At 51.2% G+C, this 24,678-nt stretch overlaps 1 protein-coding gene across 2 annotated transcripts in view; it reads right to left on the bottom strand.

The window, feature by feature from the left end:
• Nucleotides 1–6,428: 6,428 nt before the first annotated feature.
• CORO2B (coronin 2B) overlaps nt 6,429–24,678 on the bottom strand; it is an 87,137-nt gene continuing 68,887 nt past the window's right edge. For both annotated transcript variants that reach the window (XM_004374696.1, XM_004374695.1), the window contains 9 exons: nt 21,286–21,435; nt 20,433–20,597; nt 19,695–19,811; nt 18,046–18,150; nt 17,646–17,742; nt 13,998–14,110; nt 13,562–13,652; nt 11,276–11,415; nt 6,429–6,873 (listed from right to left, as the gene is read on the bottom strand). In XM_004374696.1, coding sequence (XP_004374753.1) covers nt 6,742–6,873; nt 11,276–11,415; nt 13,562–13,652; nt 13,998–14,110; nt 17,646–17,742; nt 18,046–18,150; nt 19,695–19,811; nt 20,433–20,597; nt 21,286–21,435 — 1,110 coding nt within the window. In that variant the 3' untranslated portion in view covers nt 6,429–6,741. The remainder of the gene's footprint in view (nt 6,874–11,275; nt 11,416–13,561; nt 13,653–13,997; nt 14,111–17,645; nt 17,743–18,045; nt 18,151–19,694; nt 19,812–20,432; nt 20,598–21,285; nt 21,436–24,678) is intronic.

Raw genomic sequence — 24,678 nt, 5'->3', positions numbered from 1 at the left:
AAGCCCTTCCTTGGCTCCTGGTTGCCCTGAGTGGATCCCGCCTCCCAAGGCCAGGATTCAGGGCTTCTGGTGCTGGCCCTGCACCCCGGGAAGCAGAACCTCCTCTTCGGTTTCTCTCATCAGTAACTTCCTGGACGCAGCATGGGCTTGACTCATGAGCCCCAGGGCTGGGCTGGGCTGTGACCACCTGGGATGCAGAGGGCACCCACTCGTCTGGCCTAGACCCCTGCTTCCCTCTCCGTCTCCGTTTCTTTCCTCCTCTTTCACGTTCCCTCCTCTTCCTTCTGCCACCTCCTCAGCCCCAAGCCTCACCAGTTTGCAAATTCTTTGGGCAGAAAGGGCTCCTCCCTGTTGTTTCCATAGGGAAACTGCTCAAGGTCACAGAGCAGGTCAGGGGCTAGGCTGGGACAGGAAAGCAGAGCAAGCCTCTTTCCAGCTCTTCAGGGAGCAAGACCTGGCAGGGTCTCTGCTGCCTTGAGGGACAGAAGGTGAGGGGCGTGCCCTCCTCTGGAGGCTCCTTGGAGCCAGCTGGCCGCGGGGCAGTGGGAGGATCTGGCTGGCCTCTCCTGAGTCTCTCTTCTCTGTTGTTAGTTGCTGTCTGGCAATTCTGACTCATGGCGACCCCATGTGTGCAGAGGACAACTGCTCCATAGGGTTTTCAAGGCTGTGACCTTTCAGAAGCAGATCGCCAGGCCTGTCTTCTGAGATGCCTCTGGGTGTGCCTGAACGGCCAACATTTTGGTTAGTGGTCGAGCGCTTAACCGTTTGCACCACCCAAGGACTCCTTCTTCTATCTTTGGGGCATTTCAGATACCGGCTTTTCTGGGTGCCTGCTCTGCCGTGAGGCCTTGGGTCACCTGGAGGGGGATAGGAGGTGGCAGAAGGGACCCAGCTCAGGTTAAAAAAAAGGGCTTGATAAGACCAGAATCTGCCACCTGCTGGCTGGATTGAAGGTTCTAGCAAGCTCTTCCTGGTCTTTGAATCTTGCCACAATCACTGTGACCTTGAAATTCAAGATACCTGTCCTCAGGGTCCCCACTTCCCTTCGCCCACCTGTGGCCTGCTCTTTTTTACTGTCCCCACTCTACCCCTTCTCTCCATCTGTCCAGCCTGGTTACACCAGCATCCTAGTTCCAGGGGGATTTGTATTTGAAGAGGGTTCTGGCAAGGGCAATGCTTAACCCAAAGGGACTATGTGCTAATGGGGGACTCCAGGCTGTGTGACAGGCCAGGTGTAGGAGAGGGGCTCCAGGACAGGAGCTTCCTGGAACTCCTCAGACCTGACCCTGTGGACACTCATCTCTCTCTGAGTAAGGCTGACCCATTTGTGTTTGTGACCGAATTAAGATTCCAAGGAAAGACAGGCGGCAGGTTGTTCCCAAATAGGAAACTCACACAGCCAGAGAACGAGGCGCTCCTGCCAACATCCCAGAGGGGGCCTCTTCTCCTCCCTGCGCCACAGGCCTGCAGCCCCCGGGGCTGGCAGACTCAGGGGAGGAGAGGAATCTGGTAATGCTTCCTGTGGCCAAGGTAAGTGTCTGCTTCTGCTCCAGGCAGGCCCCCTTCTCTGCACCCTTCCAAGGCAGGAAGGCTAGGGGGACGGGAGACTGATGGTGGTGGTGTTTTTAATATGAAGTCACTTCCCACAAGGAAGAGGCAGCCACATTCTGCATGGCCCGCTGGCAGTCTGGGATGCCTGCCCAGCACCAGGAGAGAGTCTAGACATTCCCAGACCCATCTTGGGATCTCAGGAGGCTGGCTGAATGGAAAACTCAAGTCAGCAGATCCCAAACCAGATCCATCTCCACTTCATGCTGAAGGGTGACACCCATTTCAGCCTCCTGGGGCTCTGGGTCCCATTGGGTGACCAAGTATCCACAAAAAGACCACTGGCCCGAAGCCGCTGAAGGGCAGACCTGGCTCTTTCCCGTCTCTGGGACCCCAGTGCCCAGTACCGAGTAGGTCCAGTTCTTAGTGTATATTAAATTGAGTTGAAAGTCTAATTAGGTGTCAAGGGGTAGGACAAGGAGTTGTAGGATTCCCAGGAGGATGCCTCGCCGGGGCATTAGGAACTTCTCCATAGAGGAGAAGGGTCTGGAGTTGAGCCTAACATTTCCTCATCTGGAGAAGAGAAGGGAGCAAACTCTGGTGGCGGGTGTGACAGTGGGAAGGGGTTCCATGAGTCACGAGAGACTTGTTCTCCTGCATCACTGGAATAATTAAAGCCATGTGCTGGACTAGGCCATAATCGGCAGACAGGTCAGTGTACCAGGCCAGGCAAGGGGTATATCCTTGTATATGAAGAACTAAGGAACCCTGGTAGCATAGCTGTTAAGAGCTTGGCTGCAAACCCAAAGCTCAGCAGTTCGAATCCACCAGCTGCTCCTTGGAAACCCTACGGGGTAGTTCTACTCTGTCCTATAGAGTTGCTATGAGTCAGAATTGACTCAACATCAATTTTTTTTTTTTTAAATGAAGAACTAAAGGATGCATAACCAAACAAGGGGGGAATGATGGGTTGGTCAACAGATGTAGCTGGGAAAATGCGCTACTTGGGAAGAAGATGAAGTTTGATCCTGATGTTAGACAATTTATAAGTTGTAAGAATGGTATGGCGGGGGCGTCTGACCCCCTCTAACTTCAGCAGCGGGGCAGAGAATCAAGATCAACACCCAAGGCTGATTTCTTTGAGGCGGAAGTCAGACATACCTCCTCTCTCCAACCTTTTTATCAATTCTGACACCAGCTATTCCTCCCACGGCACTCTCTGCTCCTCTGCTGGGTTCAATGATTCGTTGCAATAGCTACACAGAACTAACAGACCATACTCACAGTTACGGAGTTTTTTAGGGAAGCAACAGAGTACAGCTTGGAATCAGGAACGACTCAGAAGTAACAGGAACAACTCAGGATACAGTTCTTGATCAGGACAGCTTCTTTTTATCCTCTGCCACCGAGCCCTACTCAGGGCCTTCACGGGCAAGTGTCATAGCTCATAACTCCGTGGGTTGGCAAGCCGCACTGCAGCCAACTCACCAGGTCTCCTGGTTCCTGCTGTCTTGCGCTGCTATCAGTCTTGCTACTGCTGTGCCTCTGTCTCTCAAGTCTTCCGTGTTACAGCTCCTTCTTCTCTCGCTCCTGTCTCTTTTAAAGCCTAATGGGATGGCAAAACTGACCAATCCCCTTGCTAGGGTTCCATACACCTTATTTGCATGGTCCCACCTCTGAAGGGTTCCATGCACCTTATTTGCATTATTAATAATGCTGTCCAATCTCCTTAGAGGGCCACAAACACCTTATTTGCATAGTCCCCCCCATCATTTTGCAGGTGTCACAAGACTATGTATGGCTAGAAGTGCCATATTAAGTAATTCACTGCACTGTATAAGTAATGGATTAGAAGGCTACCTAGCTGGACTCAGAAAGGTGTAGCTGTGACTGGCCACCTTGTCCATTCACCTGTTCCCCTGGGCCCCAGTGGGGGAAAGCTCAGTCAGGCAACCACCTATCCATCTTCCCTATCTTCCCAGGAGAAGGAGCACAGGAAGGCCAGACTCTCAATGACTTTAGCATTTCTTTCAAGCCAAAGGCTTGTGGATTAATCTAGAGCAGAAACTCCAGGGGTGTCTGTTCATGTTTAACAAAAGTACCTCTTTGCACCCAAGCCCTGGAGGAAGCCATCCTACTGCCTCCCTTCTCCTGATATGCTTCTTGTCTTGACCACTCGTGTTAGACAATGGGTGGTCTTGGAGACTTGTCCCAGCTTCCCAATTGCTGGTATGATAGAAACTTAAAATCTCAGACCAAGAAGGGATCCTAGAAACAGTCCCATCCTCTCATTTTATAGATGGAGAAAATAAGGCCGAGAGAGAGAAAGTGAATTACTCAAAGTCACACAACCAATCAGAGGCAGAGCTGGGCATGGAGCACCCCTTCCTGGTCTCTGGTGCCCTGCCCACTGCTACTCTCGAAGCCCTTTACCATTGCCTCCTAGCCCTCTTTTCTTGGATTTTCATTGCTGAGAGCATGCAACTCCTCTGGATCTGGACTCAGAAGATCTGCATCCCTCTCTGTCTCTTCCACTACACTGGCTCAAGCATGAGCATCCCACTGCTCTGGGCCTGATGGCTCATCCAGAAAATGGGAAAAATAATAGATCCTACCACCCAGAGTGTATATGTAATAGTGCTTTGTAAACCAACCCAAGGGAAAGCACTGGTCTCCCCTAGACTCCAGCACAGGGTTGGGTACACAGAAGATGCCCACTTAATACCTGCAGAGCTGTGGCTCATCGACTGGGGGCGACTTTGGCCTCCCAGGGGACATTTGGCAGTGTCTGGAGACATTTCGGGTTATCAAAACTAGGGGCAGGGATGCTATAGGTATCCAGTGGGTGGAGGACAGGGATGTGGCTAAACATCCTCCAATGCCCAGCACGGCTCCCACAACAAAGAATTCTCTGGCCCCAAATGTCAATAGTGCCTAGGTGAGAAACCTTTCTGTAGATGAATGAAAGTGTAACATTACCTGTGTAGAGACAGACGTGGGCTGTCATTCCAGACAGGCAATGGAGCAGTGGCTGAGGAGTGGACCATCAAGAGACCGTGCTGACCAAGAGCAGAAACCACCAGAGCTAAATGAGATGGCCATGCCCAAGTTTGATAAGGTGAAAACATTTTATTCCAATTCTATCCTTGAAGGCAGCATAAATAATCACAGAAAACCGCAAAGGTCAATGGGGAAGGAAAAAAAAAAAAAAGCCCAAGAAGGATGGGGAGGAAGAGATGAGGACTGACACCTACTAGCTGCTGGGGTGGGGGTGAGGAGACCCTGCTTTAGCTGGCTGGGGGTGTGGAAGGTTCTGAGAGGAAAAGCCCAAGGGGTGAGGAGGCTTTCCCCTTCCCAGTCAGCCCCGAAGGGCTTGGGAAGCCCTGGCCTTTGTGGCCAGGATGTCCGGCAGGGTGGCCACAGGAAAAGCAGGAGTGTGCAATATAATGTGCCTAACAGATCCTAGCTAATTAGAAAGAAGGAGAGCAGACACCCATTTCAGATCCCCAGGCCAGATCCCACCTCCAAACTCCAACTTTTCTGAGAAGAATGGTGTTTATGGACTTTGTGTGAGCAGTGAGAAAAAAAGAAACGTGTAGCAGACTGAATGAAATGTGATGTCTCAAAGAGTTGCGTGACCCGGGGCTACTTCTCTCAGCTTCCTCATCGGTAAAATTGGGGGAATGTACCCTACCTCCTACAGCGGATGGGTGACTAAATGAGATCTTATGTGTCGAAGAACTGTGTAAACTTTAAAGTGCTCTACGAAGCGAGGGACTGTGGTCACTCTTGTGTAAGGCTGGGATGGCTAAGATGGTGGTGCAGAGATACACAGAGGACCCCCCGAAGAGATCAGACCCTGCTCTGCCTTCCCCAGGGCCAACCTCCGCCCTTCTCAGCCTCGGCTTGCAGGAGGAAGAGGCCTCATCTCAGGTGGAGTCCCTGGGAAGGGGAGAGTAGAGGGTGGGAGCCAGGAGGACCTCGGGGCACTGAGTGTGAGGGGCCTCAAGTGGGTAGTGTGGCACATTGGCACTACTGGTGTTGGGCAGACGGCAGAATTGGCTTCCAGTTCCTTCTCCACTAAGTTGTGGACACTAGCGAAGCCCACAATGGGACTGGCATCTTGAAACAGTAGGACAGGTCCTGTCCCCAGGTCCGGACATCCAGGGTCTTGGTCCCGTGCCCACTGTTAACCTGCTGGGTGACCTAGTAAGTCATCTCCCCATTTAAACCCTCAGTTGTCATCTGTAAAATGGGAACACTAATCCTTCCCTTGCCTGCCTCGAAAATAAAATGGGAAAAGAGTGTGCGGGAGCAGTGAAGAGAATCATGGGAAGGCAAAGGGTCATTATGGCCTTGGTGAACAATCCTCTTAATTCCCTGAAGACAAGAGAAGAGGGGCCAGATGCAGAAAGGAGCCGGGCTGCTGGCAACCCTGGTCAGGCGAATCAGGCGAATCAAGCTTCCAGGGTGGCCGAGGGAAGAGAGGGAGGTGGGGAAGAGGGGAGGGGAACTTCAGCTGACCTGCAAATACAGCCTGCCCTTTGTGGTACCATCTGTGATGCTGTGAGCTCCAGTGGGGAGTGCTGGAGTGTCCGGGCAGTCCCCCTGCAAGTCCATGTCCTAGTCTAGTCTACTCAAGTCCACGTCCTAGTCAAGTCTGGTCAAGTCCACGTCCTCGTCTACTCAAGTCCACGTCCTAGTCAAGTCTAGTCAAGTCCACGTCCTAGTCTAGTCAAGTCCATGTCCTAGTCCAGCCTAGTCAAGTCCACATCCTAGTCAAGTCCATGTCCTAGTCTAGTCAAGTCCACGTCCTAGTCTAGCCTAGTCAAGTCTACATCCTAGTCTAGTCAAGTCCACATCCTAGTCTAGCTGGGATCCCTGGTTCAGTGAGGGCAGGCCCTCAGGGAGTCCATGGTGTTCACCCAGCTGAGGGCAGTCCAGGCTCCTGGGGTGTCAGGCAAAGAGGCTGCCAGCGGTGAGTCTCCAGGAGAGGCTGGGGACTTTCATTAGTGTGAGGTCAAGAGGTCAAAGGTCGGCTTCCAGTTCTCGAGGTGGTAGGTGGGGTCCTCAGGCTGGTCCCTCACCCAGCTCCAGTCCTGGCTCCGTCTCTGGGGTCACTGGATAAGGGAAATTTATGGGACGAGTAGAAACAATGGAGAGATTGGCTTAGAAAACAGCCCAACCAGGGAGCTAATGGTTCTTGGGGCTGTTGAGCAAGTTTTTCAGTTCCAGCTGTAGCTGCCGAATGCGGATGTCCTTCTGGGCCAGCTCCTCTTTCAACCGCCGAATCTCATCCTGCTGCCGGAAGAACATTCGGAGGAGCTGGAGTGGATGAGGAGAGGGGCCCACGGAGGGCCAGGGGGAGAGCAGGTGAGAAAGTGATTTCCCAAGTGGGTCTCCAGACTCTTCCCCTCCTCATGCCCTCCCGTTCCAGGTTCTGCCCCTCTCTCCCCTGGGCCTCCCACTGCTGCTGCACTTCAGCATCTTGGGCAACTCATGGTCATTGCAACTCATGTTCATTGCAATTCACGGTTATTGCAATTCACGGTCATTGCAACTCATGGTCATTGTGATCTCGCTTCGGCACACTCAGCTCATGGCTTCTACATTCTCCTGTGAGGTAGGAATCAAAGAAGGCTCCGGCTCATGCAGAGCTGCCTCATTGATTCAGGCGCCCTGAGCAAGGAGTGAAGCCACACAGGCCAGTTTTCCAAATATCCCAAACTTACCCTTTATGGGCCTAAATCTAACATTTTGTTTACTACTCTGGATGGAAACCTTCCTAAAATGTTTTGCATCCTTCCCTTATTACGGAGACTCAGGATATGAATGAAATCTAGCTTTTCTTTCCTGATGACATAGGATGATCATCCACCACCACTGTTTGCCTTCTGACTCAGTTGATTCTGACTCATGGTGACCCCATGTGGGTCAGAGTAAAACTGTGCTCCGTGGGATTCCCAATGGCTAAGTTTTTGGAAGTAGATCACCAGCCTTCTTCTGAGGCATCTCTAGGTGGACTGGAACCGCCAACCTTATGGTTAGCAGCTGAGCATGTTAACTACTTGCATCACCCAGGGACTTCAGGACTATCATAGGAATCCAAAGTTTGCACTGGGCAGTGATTTCTGTACTGGGGTGGCCATGGCGAAAGCAGAGCTATCTTGACAGACCTTCACTTGGCTGACTCCCTGGATTAACCAGCCTCTCCATTCCTTCTGTGGAGTCCCTGGATGGTGTAGATGGTTAACGCACTCAGCTGCTAACCAAAAGATTGGCGGTTCGAATCTACCCAGAGGTACCTCAGAAGAAAGCCCTGGTGATCTACTTCAGAAAATTAGCCATTGAAAACCCAATGGACAGCAGTTCTACTCTGACACACATGGGGTCGCCATGAGTCAGAGTAGACGTGACGGCAAGTGGTATAGATCATTCCTTCTGTAAAACAGACCGACAGATGCCCAGGAAGCCCTGAGCCCTGGCAGCCAGGAGGCTACTCAAAGACCCCCACACGTTAGAGTTGAATGTGACCAAGAGTCAGGTGTGTTTGTCCTCAGACTTCCTGGTGTGAGTTGCATTAACTACTGTAATTGTATAATTTAATTAAATATGATATAAACTGATGAAATATGCATACAAAAAGGGAGCTGCTATTTCTATACAAGCTAAGTTGAATGCTTTAGAAAATCTTGATAAAGTGACTCTCTAAAAAAAAAAAAAATTGCTGCTGAATGAGATGTGGGTGATAGAACCAGAGAAGATTGGGAAACGTTCTATAGCTTGATGGTGTGACAGTGGTCACACAACTGCATGCGTTTGTCCAAACTCAGGAAACTACATACTACAAAGGGTGAATTTTATCACATGTGAATTACACCTCAGTAAATCCGCCTTCAAATTAGATTAGGGAACATGTTGTCAAAATTAGGGTTTTGCTTTCAGATGGACTTTAAGTTCTCCTTCCACCTGAAAGAAACTGAAACTGGAAATTGGAGCTAAGGTGTGCTTTACTTGAGACAGATGAGGCATATTACCAGCAGGAAAGGCATTCCCAAAGAAAAGGCCTGGTCCTGCACCAAAAATTGCTAAAGGAATGTCCAGGTTTTTATGTTTTAAATGAAATAAAAGCTTCAAAGGATGTATATGTATCATTTTTATGATTCTCTCCTTTAACTGACTTTGTAAAATTAACCAACAACCCACCAACCCTGGTTATATCTGATCAGAGGAACGATACGCTATTCGTCTCTACACTAAATGCTCCTACACTCCTGTGTCTTCCAAGTTTTCAAAATTTCTTTACATGGTTTTTTGGTCAGTTAAAAAAAAAAAAGCTGTACTGAAGTGTAATTCACGTATCCTAAAATTCATTCATTTTAAGAGTACCATTCAATGATTTTTAGTAAATTTGCAGAGTTGTGCAACCATAAATCTCCTCCCTTGTACCAAGCTATCAGTTGCCTCTTCACATTTAGTGTCTATCTCTTCCAGCCCTGCTTTCTAATTGGTGGCTTTCAAGCCTCTGTGATGCCTAAAATTGTTGGTAAAACCAGAGTCAGCAGGCTCTAAGCAAGGGTCAAGGAAGCCGCATGCGCTTTAGTGTAGAGAGTTAGGGGCATTCATTTTGTCTGACCAGAGACCCTCTCAAATTTTCCACCAGGTTCTTAGTTCTGATTCTCACAGACAAATTTATATAGCTCAATGTTACTCTATTTGACTGCTATTCAACTCTGCTCTCTTTACGTCCAGTGCCAGAGCCAAGTTTAGACCCTTATGATTGTTCACCTGGGCGATCACAGCAACCCATGTACTTTCTCAGGGTACTTTTTTTTAAATTGTTGTAAAAATATACTAACCCAACATTCGCCAATTTAAGATTTTTCACGTGTACAATTTAACGACATCAATTACATTTTTTTAAAATGGAAAATGTCAAATATTTACAAACGTAGAAAGGATAGCTCCAAGAACCCCCAGGTATCTGTTAATCAGCTTCAACAAATAACACATGACCCTTGCTTCATCTCTCCTCCCACCCACTTCTCCTGCACCACGCCCTTGGGAATTATTCTGAAGCAAATCCCATTCATTGCATAATTTTATCTGGCCCTAGAAATCTTAACATCCCTCTATAACAGCATGTAAACATATTTTATGACAATTATCAGTTTACCTGCTAATCTCCCCTATAAAACTGTGAAGCCCTAAGGATCAGTAATTGTCTTATTTTTATTAATAATACTGATAATCATAAATTGGTGGGACAAGCAGCCTCTAAGATGGCCCCCAAAGATCCCAGCTTCCTGGTATTCACACCCTTGTGAAGCCCCCTTCCCTTGAGTGTGGGCTGGACCTAGTAATATGCTTTAATAAATAGAATACAGCAGAAGTGATGGTATGCTATTTCCAAGATTAGATTACAAAAAGACTGTGGCTTACATCTTGGACACTTTCTCTTGCTCTCTATCTCTCCCTCTCTCACTTGCTCTGGGAAAAACTAGCTGCCATATTGTGAGCTTCCCTAGGGAGAGGCCCATGTGGCAAAGAACTGAGGGAGGTCTCTGGCCAACAGTCTGTGAAGAACTGAGGCCCTCAGTCAAACAACCTGTGAGGAAATGAATCTTGTCAGCAACCACATGAGTGAACTTGGAAGAAGATCCTTTCTCGGTTGAGCCTTCAGATGTAACTGCAGCCCTGGCTGAGAGCTTAATGGCAACCTCATGACAGACATTGAGCCAGAGGCACTCACAGAAACTGTGAGATAATACCATATATTTACAAATAATGCACCCACTCAAATAACGCCCCACATACAACGTGCATAGTGTGCCTAGGAAAATAATGTTCGAGAGGTTTGTGTGGTTGGGAAAAAAACATATAATATGCATGTTATTTGCATAAAAATATGGTAAATATTTGTGGGTTTAAGCCATAAAGTTCTGGGGTAATCTGTTACACAACACAATATAGTTGGCCTCTCTGAGCACTTAAGATGAGCCAGGAAGACTGCTAGACACTTATGGATTATCTCTGTAACACTCCCAGTATTTCATATCCCCATTTTACCATAAGGAAACAGACTTAAGGCCAGGAAATGGCAGAACCAAACACAGGTGGGTCCATGTAACCATCTCTATTTCAGCTGCATCAGGTCTAGTGTCTGGCACACAGTCAGCATTCTGCAAATCCTGCTGAACGGAACCGTATTTGCACTGATGACTGGGGTGAAGAGAAGTCTTTGGGGGGCATCGATAAGGCCCGGCTATAGTTGCGCCTGAGCAAGCTACTTCCATTCCAAATGGTGCAAGAGCACTTTCATAGACACCCGGCCTCTTCCACAAGACAGGAAATGGCCAGACCCCATCACTGCCGAAATGCCAGAGAGGGTAGTAGTGCTGTGAGGTGAAAGGTGAAGCGTTTTCCCCCAGTAGTCGAGAATTTATAACTCCTGTAACACCACATGACAGCAGCCTTCTGAAATGAATTCATGAGGAGACATGTGACGCCGTGGGTTTTGGGGCGGGGCAACAATATCCCCCTGATATCCTAGCCTCTATTATTAGGGTCAGAGGCAACGGAAGCCATTAGCAGGCTTACTACGGAATTTGTCACAGAAAGAAAAATGCCTCAGACTGGAGGGGGCTTACAGGCCTGAAACCCATAACTGAAATGTAAAGGTCCAGCTCTTCCAGAGCCTGTGGAGATAATAACTTATATTCCTTACCTCGTTCTCTGTCCTGGGTGGGACATTTTCTAATAAATCTATTCCATTGACTACAACAGTCTTCTTTTCTTTGATGGGAGCCTTAAATACCATTTTGGAGGACTTCTTATAGCCTTCTTTCAAAGACATCAGCACAGGATCTAAGAAAGGCAAGGGAAATGTTCTCACTGACGTTTGATGAACTAGTCAGGTGAAGGTGTCTTTCATTTACATCATGCTTGACAGTTGGCCGAGGGTGTGGGGAAGTTTAAACAGGAGAAGATGCAATGGGAAATGGGGGGAACTAGACTGAAGGCCAAGATTGTGGTCTCTTAGCCTGTTCTGTGGCTGGGTATGGTGAGGTCGGGTTGGGATTCTCGGCATTCATGTGCTCTCGGTGTTTGGACATTGGGAGGGGGGATCTTTGGTACCAAGATGGCGAGAGGATGCTGTAGATGTCAAGAAATAAGACATAAAGAAGACACTGGATGAGACCCCTGAGACTGATACCTCTGAACAAAGCCTTGCTCCTCCCGTCCTTCTGGCAACAATAATTATTATGGGATGTGGATTGTTATGAAGACAGGAAGTGGCTTGAACTGGGCTGGGCTTGGGAAAGATTTGGCAGTGTGGAAATGTGTGAAAACATCTTCCTTGGCTGCACCTGTGACATCTCTTTGCTTGTTCCCATGGTGCCCAATGGGCATTATGAGGTCAATTAAACTTCCTGACATGTGCAGACTGTCTGACTCCTGCATGTTACCTGAGGACTCTGGAGAGTAGGGGTGGGAGGCAGATGACAGGGATCCTCGGGATGGTACATAACCAATGTAGGGGGCACCAATTTGGTTGATTGATCTTCCTCCTGCTCAGATACTACCAGGCCTGCCCGTGTCTATGTTCAGGCCCTCACTGCTTTCAATTCCCACTACTTCCTCCTGGTTTTCTCAATCTCTGGGGAAAAAAGCCCATTTTCCTTATTAACAGAATCGACTCAGTGTAAAAAAGAGCAAGGTTCTAGAATGCAGAAACAAGTTTGCTGGCACCTGAAACCCTTTGCCATTTAGCTGCTGGGATGGGAGAAGGCTGCTCCCGTGTCCAGCAGGGATCAGAAGCTGGAGGCAGGAGCGGGAGCTCAGAAGAACCAGAGTCTAATGTTCTCTTTATACTCAACATGTCACGTGTTGTGAGCGTTTCCCCATTGCCAAAGTCAGGAAGCCAGAGGACCAGCTTGAAAGCAAAGATCTTTTGCCCTGGCTGTGCGACAATGCCTGGGCCAGAGCAGAGTGAGTAGTATGTCATCCACCAGCCAGGGCGCCAGGAGCCGGGCGGCTGCCACTGACACACGGAATGAACATGGGGGAGTCCTGATTCCTCACAGTCCCCGCTTCCTCATCTCTAAAGTGATGCAACGCGTGTCTTTATATCGTTCATGTTCCAAAACAATAGGTTTTCCTCCAAAAACAAAGTTTACAAAACTGAATTTGTCTTGTCAAATTCTATCTCAGCCATACTACTGAGCATCCCAAGTAAGTTCTCTTTGCCCACTTCCACCCGTCCCAGGCTGAGAGCCATTGGTCTAAGCGATCTTTGAAATCACACCTGGCTCTGACTCAGCGATGGTGATGGTACAGCAATAACAATAACGATAAACAGCAAAAGCTAACATACTGAGTAGTTAACACGTGCCAGGCACGATGCTGAGTCCTTTACATGGAATGTCTCATTTAATCTTTACAATCCTATGAAGTAAATACCAAGCGCTCCCACTTTACAGTGAGGAAACTGAGGATCAGTTGGCTAAGGTCAGGCAGACGGTGAGTGACGGGGTCTGGGCTATATTCTGTGCTATGATTTCCAGTTATCTCAGGGCAGGTTGTGCTTTTTTCTCCATAAAACAATTATTTTTAATCTTTTTAATTAAAAAAAAAGTTTTATTCAGGATTTTGGGGCCCAGGAAGAGGGGAGGGAGTGTGAGGGGCAGCCTTGGGGCAGGGGGAGAAAGATGGTGGCCTGGGTTGACCTCCATGCCACACAGAAAGATCCAGCTCTGCAAAGAGGAGGCCTTGAATCCTAGGACTGCGAGACTCAGGGTCATCTAGTCCAACCCTTGTCTTTAGAGATGAGGAGCCTTAGTCCTGGAGCAGAGGAGAGACCTGCCCAAGTGGCCTTGGTGCTGGGCTGTTTATGGGGAAGGAACCCTTTTGGAGGCAACCTGGAGGCCTGGACCCAGGAGAGGGCCTGGGCAGTGCCCCCAGCAGCACTCTGCCCCAAGCCAAGGGCCTGGGAAGTCCACCCTTTCAGTACCTCTGTTGATGCCTCCCAGCCATTCATCCGGGGTCAGGGCTGGCTCCGTCCCTGGTGTCATGGGGTAAATGTCTTCCTGGTAGGAATCCGACTGCAGCAACGGGAGCAGAAGGTAGACAGATGGGGGGCTGCTGAGGAAACCCCTGCTCTGCAGCCAGCTTCTTCTCCTCACTGACTGCCAACCACACCACCTGCCTTCCCGCCCCCAAGCCTTTGCTCTCACTGGTGTCTTCTACTTGCAATTCCCACCCTGTATTTATTAGCAAGCCAAACTGCCCCCATCTTAGAAGGCCCCGCACCCCCACCACAAATTGGGCCTGAAGACCCCAGTCTAGAGAATTCCCCACTTCCTGGGCTCCCCTAGGCCCGCAGTCAGTGGCGAGCAAGCTAGGAGTCAAAACAGGGGTCCCTGGGAGCCCAGCCCAGCTGCACTCACCCTCCGGGGTACAATCATGGAGATGGGCTCGATCAGGCCCTTGAGAGTCACCAGCTTGTAGAAGCGGAACACCTCGCAGGCTGACACGTCCAGCCCGTGCTTGGGCATGACCCCTGCGGATGGACACACGGCTCCCATGGGGTCCCGGGACTCCCCTTCAGTGTCCCTCCTTCCTCACGCCCTAGGCCGGCGGACGGAAAGGCGGAGGTGGTAGGCACTGATCCAGGCAGAGGGCAGTGGACGGGCTGGGGCTTCTAGAATCAGGCTCTGTCTCTGTGCTGTAACTCCTCAAAGCAGCCCCTTCCGGCCCGACCTGCCTCCCCAAGGGGCACGCCTTAAAATTGGGGCCCTTTAGAACTGGGGATGGACAGCTGAGACTCCTGAGGGCCACAGGGGGAAGGGCTTGCCCAAGGTCACAGAGCAGGGCAGGGGCAGGGCCACGGACCCTGTCACCTTCTGAAATGAACTGGCTTTCCTAAGTATCCTTGGTCCTCAGAGAGGAAGAAACAGGGAGAGACTTTTCCCCCAGGACCCCAGAGGTTTAGATACAGCCCAAGATTTCTGTTCTATTGTATGTCTCCCCAGGACTGACTGTGTGTGTGTGTGTGTGTGTGTGTGTGTGTGTGTGTGTGTACGCACTAGCTATAATGATCCTATCGAACACCTGCTTTGAGGAGGCAGTACAGTGTGGTGTCAAGAGTACAAGTTTTGGAGTCAGACAGGCCTGGGTTTGAATCCTGCCTCCACCACTCTTTGTGGCTGGGGGGCACCACCTCCACAGTGAGGCCTTCCCTGACCACCTGATCTGAAGTAGCCCCCAGTCACTCTGTCCCATCAACCCATTTGATTCTCTGTCTAAAACTTACTAGCATCTGACACGTCTCTTGTTTATTGTCTGCCCGGCAGTGGAAAGTGAGCCTCACAAGAGTGATGTCATGTTCTGGTTTATCTACCATGGTGCCCCAGGGCCTAGTACAGGGTCTAGCACCCAGCTGGTATCCAATACGTGTTTGTTGAACAACTAAGTGAAGGAGCAGGATCCAAGTACCTTTCCAGGTGCTTTGTACACATAGTCTCCAACCTCTGCAACAGCCCTGCAGGGTAGGTGTGATTATCCCCATTTTATAGGTGAGGAAACTGATACTTGGGGAGGTTAAGTATCCAGCAAAATCAAACAGTAAACCCAGATTTGACTCCAGAGTCCAGGCTGCTTTTTATATTATTTGATGTAGGAGTGAAGGTGAGGGAGGTGGGGATGACAGAGGGTTGGGGAAGTTCGAAGTCAATGGAATGGTCATTGGAACTCCAGGCATGCCTCTGGGTCTCTGTTTTGCTGTTGGTCACTGAGCTGGGCTCTGGGGCCCTTCCAGCCCTGATACTCCTGAAGATAGCCCTCAAGCCCCATCTGTAATATCGATTCCGAGAGGGAACGAGTCAGAGAAGGGTCACCCACAGAAGTGGGAACCAAGCCCATGAAGGTTTCCTCCACTGGGTGACTCAGAGCCCAAACACAGCAGGCTGAATCACACGCACTGTCGGTGTTAGCTGGTAGGAACGACAACTTAGTTTTGTTGTAGGACTGTAGTGGCAGGTTGAGTGTGGGGTCTGAAAAACACTTCTTGCCCCCACCCCAGCTCACTATACCCCCACCCCCAGTCCTGAAGCCCTCTCTCTGGGGTTTTGCCTGAGAACCTGGGACACCCTGGAACTCTTCCTGCCTGCTCTGGGCTCTGGCTTTCCAGAAGCTTCAGGAAGGGGCCTGGGTCTAGACCCTGCCCTGCCCTTTAGTTACTGAACTACCTCCCACCAATGTCACAATCACTTTGGGCCTCAGTCGCCCCATCTGCAAACAGAAATGAAGACACTGCACACCCTCCAGGCTGCTGGATGGGCAGAGATGTGGCGGATGCCACGTGCTATGGAAAGTTAGCGCTGGGTCAGATGGGCGGGTGACGCGCTGGCTGGAGACGGGCCAGATTTCCTTCATAAGGGCAGCCCCTGCAGGTTCTGTTCTGACTTGATCAGGAGCTGTGGCTTTCTGAGTCTATGTGGTTTTTCACTCAGAGAGGTGACCCAGGAGCCGAATGTCCGTTTCTTATTCTGCAGTAAACAGTTCAGAGCAAGGGCTTCCGAGTCAGGTACTTTGTTATGTGAGACTCTGTCACTCCCTAGTGAATGACCCAGAGCTCTTCACTTCCGTTCTCTGAGCCTCAGCTTCTCCACCTGTGAAATGGGGGAAGTCCCACTTCATAGAATTGTTGCGGGGGATTCCGTGAGATATGAAGCATTTGGCACGAAGAAAGTGATCATTAAATGGTAGCTATTATCATTAACTGGATGTCCCTGGGTGGTGCACTCAGCTGTTAACCAAAAGGTTGGTGGTTTGAGTCCACCCAGAGGTGCCTCAGAAGAAAGGCCTGGCAATCTACTTCCAAAAAATCAGTCATTGAAAACCCCATGGGGCACAGTTCTACTGACACACAGGGGGTTGCCATGAGCGGGAGTCAACTCCACAGCGACTGTTTTTTTTGGTGTGCTGTCGCTAACCGGGGAGAGGGCAGGGGAACAGGGTTTGGGGACAGGGTTTCCCAGACAGATCCGCCTCCCTGGAACAGACCTCCATTCCAGAAGCCACACCCACCAGCAGAAGCTGTGGCCTAGCCTTAGAAACCCCCTTCTGAAAACACCTGCACTTGTAGGTGTTTTTACTGATGAACTGATGGATTGTAACAAGCACTTAGGTAGCGTGTACTGAACACTTTACAAACATTAACTTATTTAATTCTCATTAAACAATTCTCGCCTCTGTGAGGTGACTACTATTCTTATCCCCATTTAACAGACAAGGAAACTGATGCACAAAGAGGTGAAGTACCTTGTCCAAGGTCACACAGCTGGTAAGTGGTGGAGCTGGGACTGAACCCCAGGCAGTCTGGCTCCAGAGTCCAGGCTCTTAACCATGACTCTAACTGTAACCACCACCCCGGCGCTTGCACAGTGCCCAGAAGCTCACACAGAACCTTCTGGCCCACAGCCTCACTCCTCCACCTGAGGACTTGGAGGATGAGGAACCACAGTGGTGGGTTAGGGTTGAGGGAGAGGTGGGAGTAGGTAGACTCATTAGGAGTCCTGGAGGGACCAGGAGATAATCCCTTCCAGCCCAGGCCCTGCCCTCAGGCCCTCTGCTCCACAAAATCAGGCAGCCTGGTGTAGTGGGAAGAATACTGGAAGGGGAGTCCAGAACTGGGTTCTCATTCTGGCTCTGACACTAGTTTGCTGTGTGACCCCGGGCACGTTACTTCTCCTCTCTGGGCTTAAGTTTCTCACCTATAAAACAATGGATTTAGACCAACCGCCCAGTTCACAAGGCACTTTACTCATCTGAGTCTCACTACAACCTGCGGAGGGGTTTAGGTGGGGCAGCTCTGATTCTCCCCATTTTACAGATGAGGCGGCTGAGGCTTGGCAGGGTGAAGCCACTTGCCTAAGTTCACTTGGCTGAGGAATGGCACAGCAGGACCTAGAACACAGGTAGGGCTCCACACTCCTCCGACTCCCTGCTGCTCCCCACGGTGAGGGATGGGGTCCCAGATAACACCACTTCGGGTGGTCAATGGAAGGGGCTGGCAGCCTCTAGACCCCTCTTACCTAGGCCTTTCTGTGGGGCTGGGGAGCGGAACTCCATGAGGTAACTCAGGTAGGGCTTCTCTGTGCTGATTTCGTAGTACCGGATGTTTCCATCCCCCTGGGGGCAAGGAGAGAGGGAGGTGAGAAAGGGAGTGGGGAGGGGAGGGCTGAGCAGGCCCCAGTACCAGAAGACAGCCCCCCGCTGTGCCTCAGAGCTGGTCAGAAGGCCAGGGAGACCCAGTCTCTAGACCCTGGGTGGACCTGCCACAGGGGAGTTACTTCAGGCAGTGGGAGTGGAGGGGGCTGGGTCAGGGGGAGGACAGAGAAATTAGGCTGGCTGTTCTTGGGTGGGGGCAGGAGCATGGGCTCACTGGGGGCGGGGCTCTCCCACAAGCTGCCCCATCCCCCATCTCCCCACCACCTTTCCAGCCAGGTAGAGCATGTGCGTGTCCGCATCGTAGAAGGGGAACAGGAGGCCGGAGAGCCCATCGATTTCCTCCTCGGTCAGGGGCATGGACAGATCCTCCTGTGGGCGGGGATGGAGCGGAGAGGGGCATCAGCCTATGACCGGGCTGGATGGCACCTCGTCTTTCCAACCCCAGCAAAGCCCGCAGAGCTGAGTTGTCCAGACACACCGCAGGTGAGTGGGGGCAAGGCAGAATTCCTTGCTGTCAAAAGTAGCCCAGGGCAGGGGAAAACCCAAACCCACTGCCGTGGAGTCGATTCTGACTCACAGTGACCCTGTAGGACAGAGTAGAACTGCCTCATAGAGTTTCCAAGATAGTAAATCTTCAGGGAAAAGACTGCCACCTCTGTCTCCTGCAGAGTGGCTGGTGGTTCGAACCATCAACCTGTTGGTTAGCAGCCGAGTGCTTTAACCACTGCATCACCAGGGCTCCTTCAGGGTAGGGGAAAGGGCTCTGCAGATAGGAGACAGGGGACTTGTTCTCAGCCCTCTCCCCATACCCACTACTCGCTCTTGCTCTCTCCAAAGCTCAGCCTTGACTCTGACATCTCGCAGGCGTGCCTGGCTGGGCACTGTCTCTGAAGCCCTTCTGTGCCCCCGGCCCACCTCTGCAGAGGAAGCCCAGCTGGTGGCATGGCAGGAGCTGGTGTGCAGCCCCAGGCTCCCGACCTTCAGAGGACATGACCTCCGGGGAGACCCAGGGGTGCTTCCTTTAGCCAAAGCCCAGCAGGCAGCTCCTGGGCTCTCGGACCCTCTTCGGCTCTTGGACCCTCCTCCTCTACGCCATCCTGCCGTGCTCTTTGCAGCTCTTTCCAGAACAGAAAAGGAGTTCATAGCTGCAATGACCTTAACAAACACCTCTCATCCATGCCTCTTGTTTAACTACACAGGGAGTCAAGTGCCCTCTTCCCATACCGGTGGCCGACCACCTGACCTACCCACCGGCTGGCACCTCTGCTCTGAGTGAAGTGGAGGGTGGGGGAGTGATGAGGAGGGGACTGGACACTGGTCATGACCCTGCAGACCCAGCTGGGAGTGCAGCCAGGCCTGGCTTGAGAGCACAGTTTGCCTTCAGCATGGGTGGGTACAGATGTACACAGTCTGGGGCTGGGGAGCCAAGCTCTGCAGTCACTCCTGGGGTGAAAATGCTGACCTGGATGCACGTGGGTTCTGGGGGCCTTGGTCAGGAGTGTCCTGGGGTCCCCCAAGCCAGGACAGAATCCTAGCATATGCTCATGTGCTTGTGGAAATGCGTGCCTCTGTTGGGACATGTGTGTGGCCACCTCCAAGCCCCAGCCAGGGTGGCGCTTGGCTTATCTGCTCCCCACACAAGGACAGCCAGGGCTGTGGCCCTTCTGAGGCACCATCTTTCGGTCCATCCCCCTAGCCTCCAGCATCATTCTAGCCTTTCCCCTTTCGGAGATCTCATCCCAGCTGCACCTGAGTCCAAGGCCCCGAGGCGACAGAGGCCTGGTCTATCCCAGACCACAAGTCTCATCCCACTCTTGTCCCATCTAGGAGGCAGAGGAGCCATGAGCTCACATCTAGGCCACGGCTCCCTTCCTGCAAGAACGCCTGCCCACCGCCCAGCCTCCCGCGCTGACCTGGTCCCAGAGGGCGATCTGTCTTGTGTTCCACCTGGAGACCCCAGTCGTGAGGAGCCGCTTCATGTTCCCCAAGAACACCACGCGGTTGACTCTGTGGTTTTTGCAGTTCGCCTCCTGGCAAGGACAGAGAGTAGGGTGAGCCGAGGCTGGGGCTGTGGGTTGAATAGTGGTCCCCCGAGAAGGTATGTCCGTGGCCCAATCCTCAGAACCTGCAAATGCTTCCTTATTTGGAAAAGAGGTCTTTGCAGACGTAACTAAGCTAAGGATCTTCCGATTAGGCATTTACCCTGGATTACCCTACTGGCAAACTACTTGGAAAAAATCCAGGTGGGCCCTAATGCCATCACAAGTGTCCTTCCAGGGCGGGGCAAAGGGAGGTCACACAGACACCCAGAGCAGAAGGTATGTGGAGGACAGAGGCAGAGACTGGACTGATGTGGCTACAAGCCAAGGACGCCGGCAACCACAGAAGCCGGAAGAGGTAAGGAACGGGTTCTCCCCTAGACCTTCTGCAGCAGCGGGGCTCTGCCGATTTCAGACTTCTGGCCTCCAGAACTGTCAGAGAAGAAATCTGTGTTGTTTTAAGCCACCCAGTTTGTGGTAATTTGTGACAGCAGTCCCAGGAAGCTGGTGCAGGTAGATGGGAGAAGGGGGCTGGCAAAGCTTTTTTCCTGGCTGACAGCCGAGCCCCAGGCCCCAATACCTTCCCCCTCCTGAAAACCCTTGGGGCTCCACCTGCAGAACGCGGCCGGAGCGGGGCTCGATGACACGCAGCTTCTTGTCCTTGCAGGTGGTGGTGAGCAGGCTGCCGTCTGTGTTGAAGGACACGCAGAGGATGACGTCCGTGTGGCAGTCGATCATCTTCACTGGCTCGCCCACGTCCAGGTTCCAGATGAGGACCTGCGAGGGCGGACCGCAGGAGCCTGGGTCAGCCCGGCTGCTGCGGTCGTGGGCGGTGTCCCCGTCTGCACCCAACGGCCCTGGGATAGACCCTCCGTTCCTGCAGGGCTCAGGGCGTGCTGGGATGTGGGATGGGCTCCCTGAGTTCCAGATCCAAAGGCTGACCCGTCCCTGTCACAGAAATCCACCAGTGTGTTTGGGCAGAGCCCCGCGCCAGCCTGGCCCAGGTTTCTGAAACTCGTAGGAAGGATAAATGTTCCTTTGGGGGTGTGTCTGGGGTGGGGGCTGGGGCTCCGTTTCTTGCCTCCAGCAACTTTGGTTGCCCCTTTGTCCCACCAGGAGGGCAGCAGCCACTTCTGGGTTAAGAAGTGGCTGGGCAGGGGGTGTGGGCATGGAGCATGGCGCTCTCCTCAAGTCCATCAGCCGCCAGGGAAGGCAGCCAAGGTGCCTCCAGCCTCTGTGGAGGAGGCTGGAAAGCTGGACCCCAAGAATGGTGGGGTGCACAGGAGATGCCAAGTTGTGTGTAGTGAATGCATGAATGAATGAACAAATGAACAAACGTGACAATACTGGGTAACATGCTTAGGAAACAAGCGTGCTCCCTACAACCCCTCAGAAGAAAACCCTGTCTTCCTCTCCCTCCCCACGGGGTTGGCTCTGGCCACCGCTGCCTGCCTGGGCTGCGCACCTTGTAGTCATAGCCAGCGCTGAAGAGGATGTTGTTGGTGGTGGGGTGCCACTCGACCAGCCCCACACGCCGGCTGTGCCCGTGCAGCTGCAGGAGCGCCTCCGTCATGTTCCGCTTCAGCCCGCCTTCGGGGATCTCCCAGATCCGCACCTGCAGAGGGATGGAGGCTGAGGCTGGGTGGGCAGCACCAGGAGGCTCCCTTGAGGGCCCTCTCTCTCCACCCTAGGCCTTCCGAGGTCAGCTAGCGAGGCCTCCCCTGGCTCAGGGCCATGGGCAGAGCCCTGGGTGAGGCTTGAGGAGGGCAGGCAGAAGGGCGAGTTCCAGGAATGGTTAGAGAAGGAAGGGACAGTCTCCTCTTTGCCTTGGGAGGGTTTTTTCTCTGAGACATCTCTGAAGACCTATGGAACAATTCGTACTGGCCTGTTATTGTTATGGTCTTCCCAGGCCCGGAAGACAGGCACCAAGGATTTTAGCCACGGTGTTATGTTAAATAAGCCTGTCTCTGCTTCCTCTGCATACTCTTCTAAGAGGATCGGGCTTCCTTCTACTCTCCTCATCCCAGTGCCTCTGCGGGTACCTCATGACCTTGCCCCCATTCTGTCCCCGACCCAGGATGGACACCTGAGCAGAGGGAACGGATCTGGGAGGCTGGGAGGCCCAGAGTCTCTCCTGAGAGATGATGAGCTGAGGGATAGGGACTTGAGTAGATGTTGGGGCCTGAACGGAAAGCATGGGCAGAGCCGGGCTGCAGCTGCTGCTTTCGGTCTTGTTGATGCTGATAAAGAAGCAGAAAAAGATGATCTGCAGAGAGGAAAATGGAACAGACTTGCAGAGAGAAGCAGAAAAGAGATCACGGCCCTAGAGAGAGAGAGAGAGAAGCCAAGCTCTTTCTCTGCAATTCTTGAACACCAGTACCACTTGCCATCCAGCTGACTCTGACTCATGGCAACCTCATGTGTGTCAGAGTAGAACTGTGCTCCATAGGGTTTTCAATGGCCGATCTTTTGGAAGTAGATCACCAGGTCTTTCTTCAGAGGCACTTCTAGGTAGATTCGAACAGCCAACCTTTTGGTTAGTAGCCGAATACTTAACAGTTTGTGCCACCGAAGGACTCCTAATTCTTGAATACGCCCCCAGATTGTTTACATCGGCCCTGTTGGACTTCTGTTACTCAAACCAAACATACTTTGCAGAGAGGACAAGTGCAGTTTCAAAGAGCAAGACCAAACAATACAACTGAAGCATGAATCAGTGCACCCAGCCCTCACCTTCTTCATCCCGGACCCACAATTAGGAGTTAAAGACTCAAGTAAGAGCAAAGGGTGGGCTGACACTCCTCACTTACCAGACTTAGCTGTTTCATCTATGAATGGGAACAACAATCCTGGCCCTGCTTCACCTACTGGTAGGTTGTGAGGATAAAATGAGATGATGATTGTAAAGGTTTGTAAACTGTAAAGTGCTTTAAAGTTCAAAGGAATTATGATGCCTCCTGTTATCATCATCATTAATGTTAGCTATTATATTTTAAGTGCTTGGCTGCTAACTGAAAGGTTCGCAGTTCGAACCCACCAGACACTTCACAGAGGAAAGATGTGGCAGTCTGCTTCTGTAATGATTACAGCCTTGGAAACCCTATGGGGCAGTTCTTCTCTGCCCTGTAGGGGCTCTGTGAGTTGGAATCGACTGGACAGCAGTGGGGATTATATTTTAGCTGGGTGAATGGGAAAGAGCAAGGCTTTTGAAAATCTGAACTCCACCCTTGCTAGGAAGGAGAAAAACAGGAAAAACAGCTTTGAACTACCATTTACAATCTACTAAAATAGCCAACTGGAAAAAAAAAAAAAAGAGCCAGTGTTGCCAAGATTATACTGAAACTCGTACATTCAATCGGTGTTGGTAGGATTATAAATCAGAGTAACTCTTTTGGAAGCAATTTGGCAATCTATAGCAGAACCATAAAGACATTTATAACATACTTTTTGACTTAATAATTTCACTCTTAAAATTCAATAGAAGCAAAAAGCTCCATGCATGAAGATGTTCATTGCAACATCATTTATATGGAAAATTTAGAAACACTCTAAGTGACCAACATTAGTAAAATAATATAATCTATATGTCATATCCATGTGGAATATTAGCCATTCATTTATAATTCTGAAGGCTATGAATCAATGTGGAAAACATGTTACAGAAAGCCCAAGGCAGTCCTGTGGGCAGGGGAGCAAGGCTAGAAAAGAGGGGTGTCCCTAAGGGAATTCCCTGGATGGGTTCCCCTTCTTTGCTTTCCCCTTAGACTATGTTGTTGTTAGCTGCCGTGGAGTTGGCCCGACTCATGGTGACCTCATGCACAACCAAGCAAAATGCTGCCAAGTTTTGCGCCATCTCCATGATGGGTTGGGCATCAGACCGCTGTGATTCCCAGGGGTTTCACTGGATGATTTTTGGAAGTAGATCGTCGGGCCTTTCTTCCTAGTCCATCTGAGCCTGGAAGCTCTGCCGAAACCTCTTCAGCATCCTAATAACACGAAAGCCTCCACTGACTGATGAGTGGTGGCTGCATGCAAGGTGCATTGGCTGGGGACCACATATGGAAGGTGCGAATTCTCCCACTGAGCCACCAATGATCTCTCTTTGCATACAGAAATGAGTGTTTCCCACACCTGTGTTTCCCTGAAGACCCAACTCGTGTATGTGCAGACATAGAAGGTTTCAGGGTAAGAAAGGCAGGTTCGATCCAGAATTAGGGGTCATCCTTATGGGCACCAGGAGCCCTGGAGGCACAGTGGTTAAGCGCTCAGCTGCTAACCGAAAGGTTGGCGGTTCAAACCCATCAGCCGCTCCATAGGAGAAATATGTGACAGTCTGCTTCTGTAAAGATTACAGCCTTGGAAACCCTATGGGGCAATTCCATTCACTCCTATAGGGTCGCTATGAATTGGAATAGACTTGACAGCAAAGAGTTTGTTTCTTATGGGCACTATTCTCAGTTCAGCAAATCAGCTTCAAAAGCCCACTCAATAAAAAGTTTGCAGAGGGGACAGTTTGAAATGTTTTCCCATCCTCATTGTAATCCCCTTTGCTTGCCTGCTCCGATCTCTAAGCCCAACACACCCACATAGCCCTGCACGGCGGGGGGTGGGGCGGTGGTGGAGAACGTGACATAAAAGGAGCTCCCACACGGCCATGGTCTTTCCTTAACACCCCTGTGCAGGACGATCAGCGCTCAGAGATGAGGGCTGGTCCGGACATGGCAGGGAGCGTGGGGTGGGGAAAGGCTGCTGGGTGGCTGACTCACACGTCGCCAATAAGACACAAATTCCTCTCATCACCAAACATACTAAAGAAAGGTGGCTCTTGAAGTGGGGAAGACTAACGCTTGGGTTAGAC

The sequence above is a fragment of the Trichechus manatus genome, unplaced genomic scaffold (assembly GCF_000243295.1).
Source record: "Trichechus manatus latirostris isolate Lorelei unplaced genomic scaffold, TriManLat1.0 scaffold00030, whole genome shotgun sequence".
Classification (NCBI taxonomy): domain Eukaryota; kingdom Metazoa; phylum Chordata; class Mammalia; order Sirenia; family Trichechidae; genus Trichechus; species Trichechus manatus.
The sequence above is the reverse complement of the archived record's forward strand: the minus strand, read 5'-3'. Positions and strand labels throughout refer to the sequence as shown.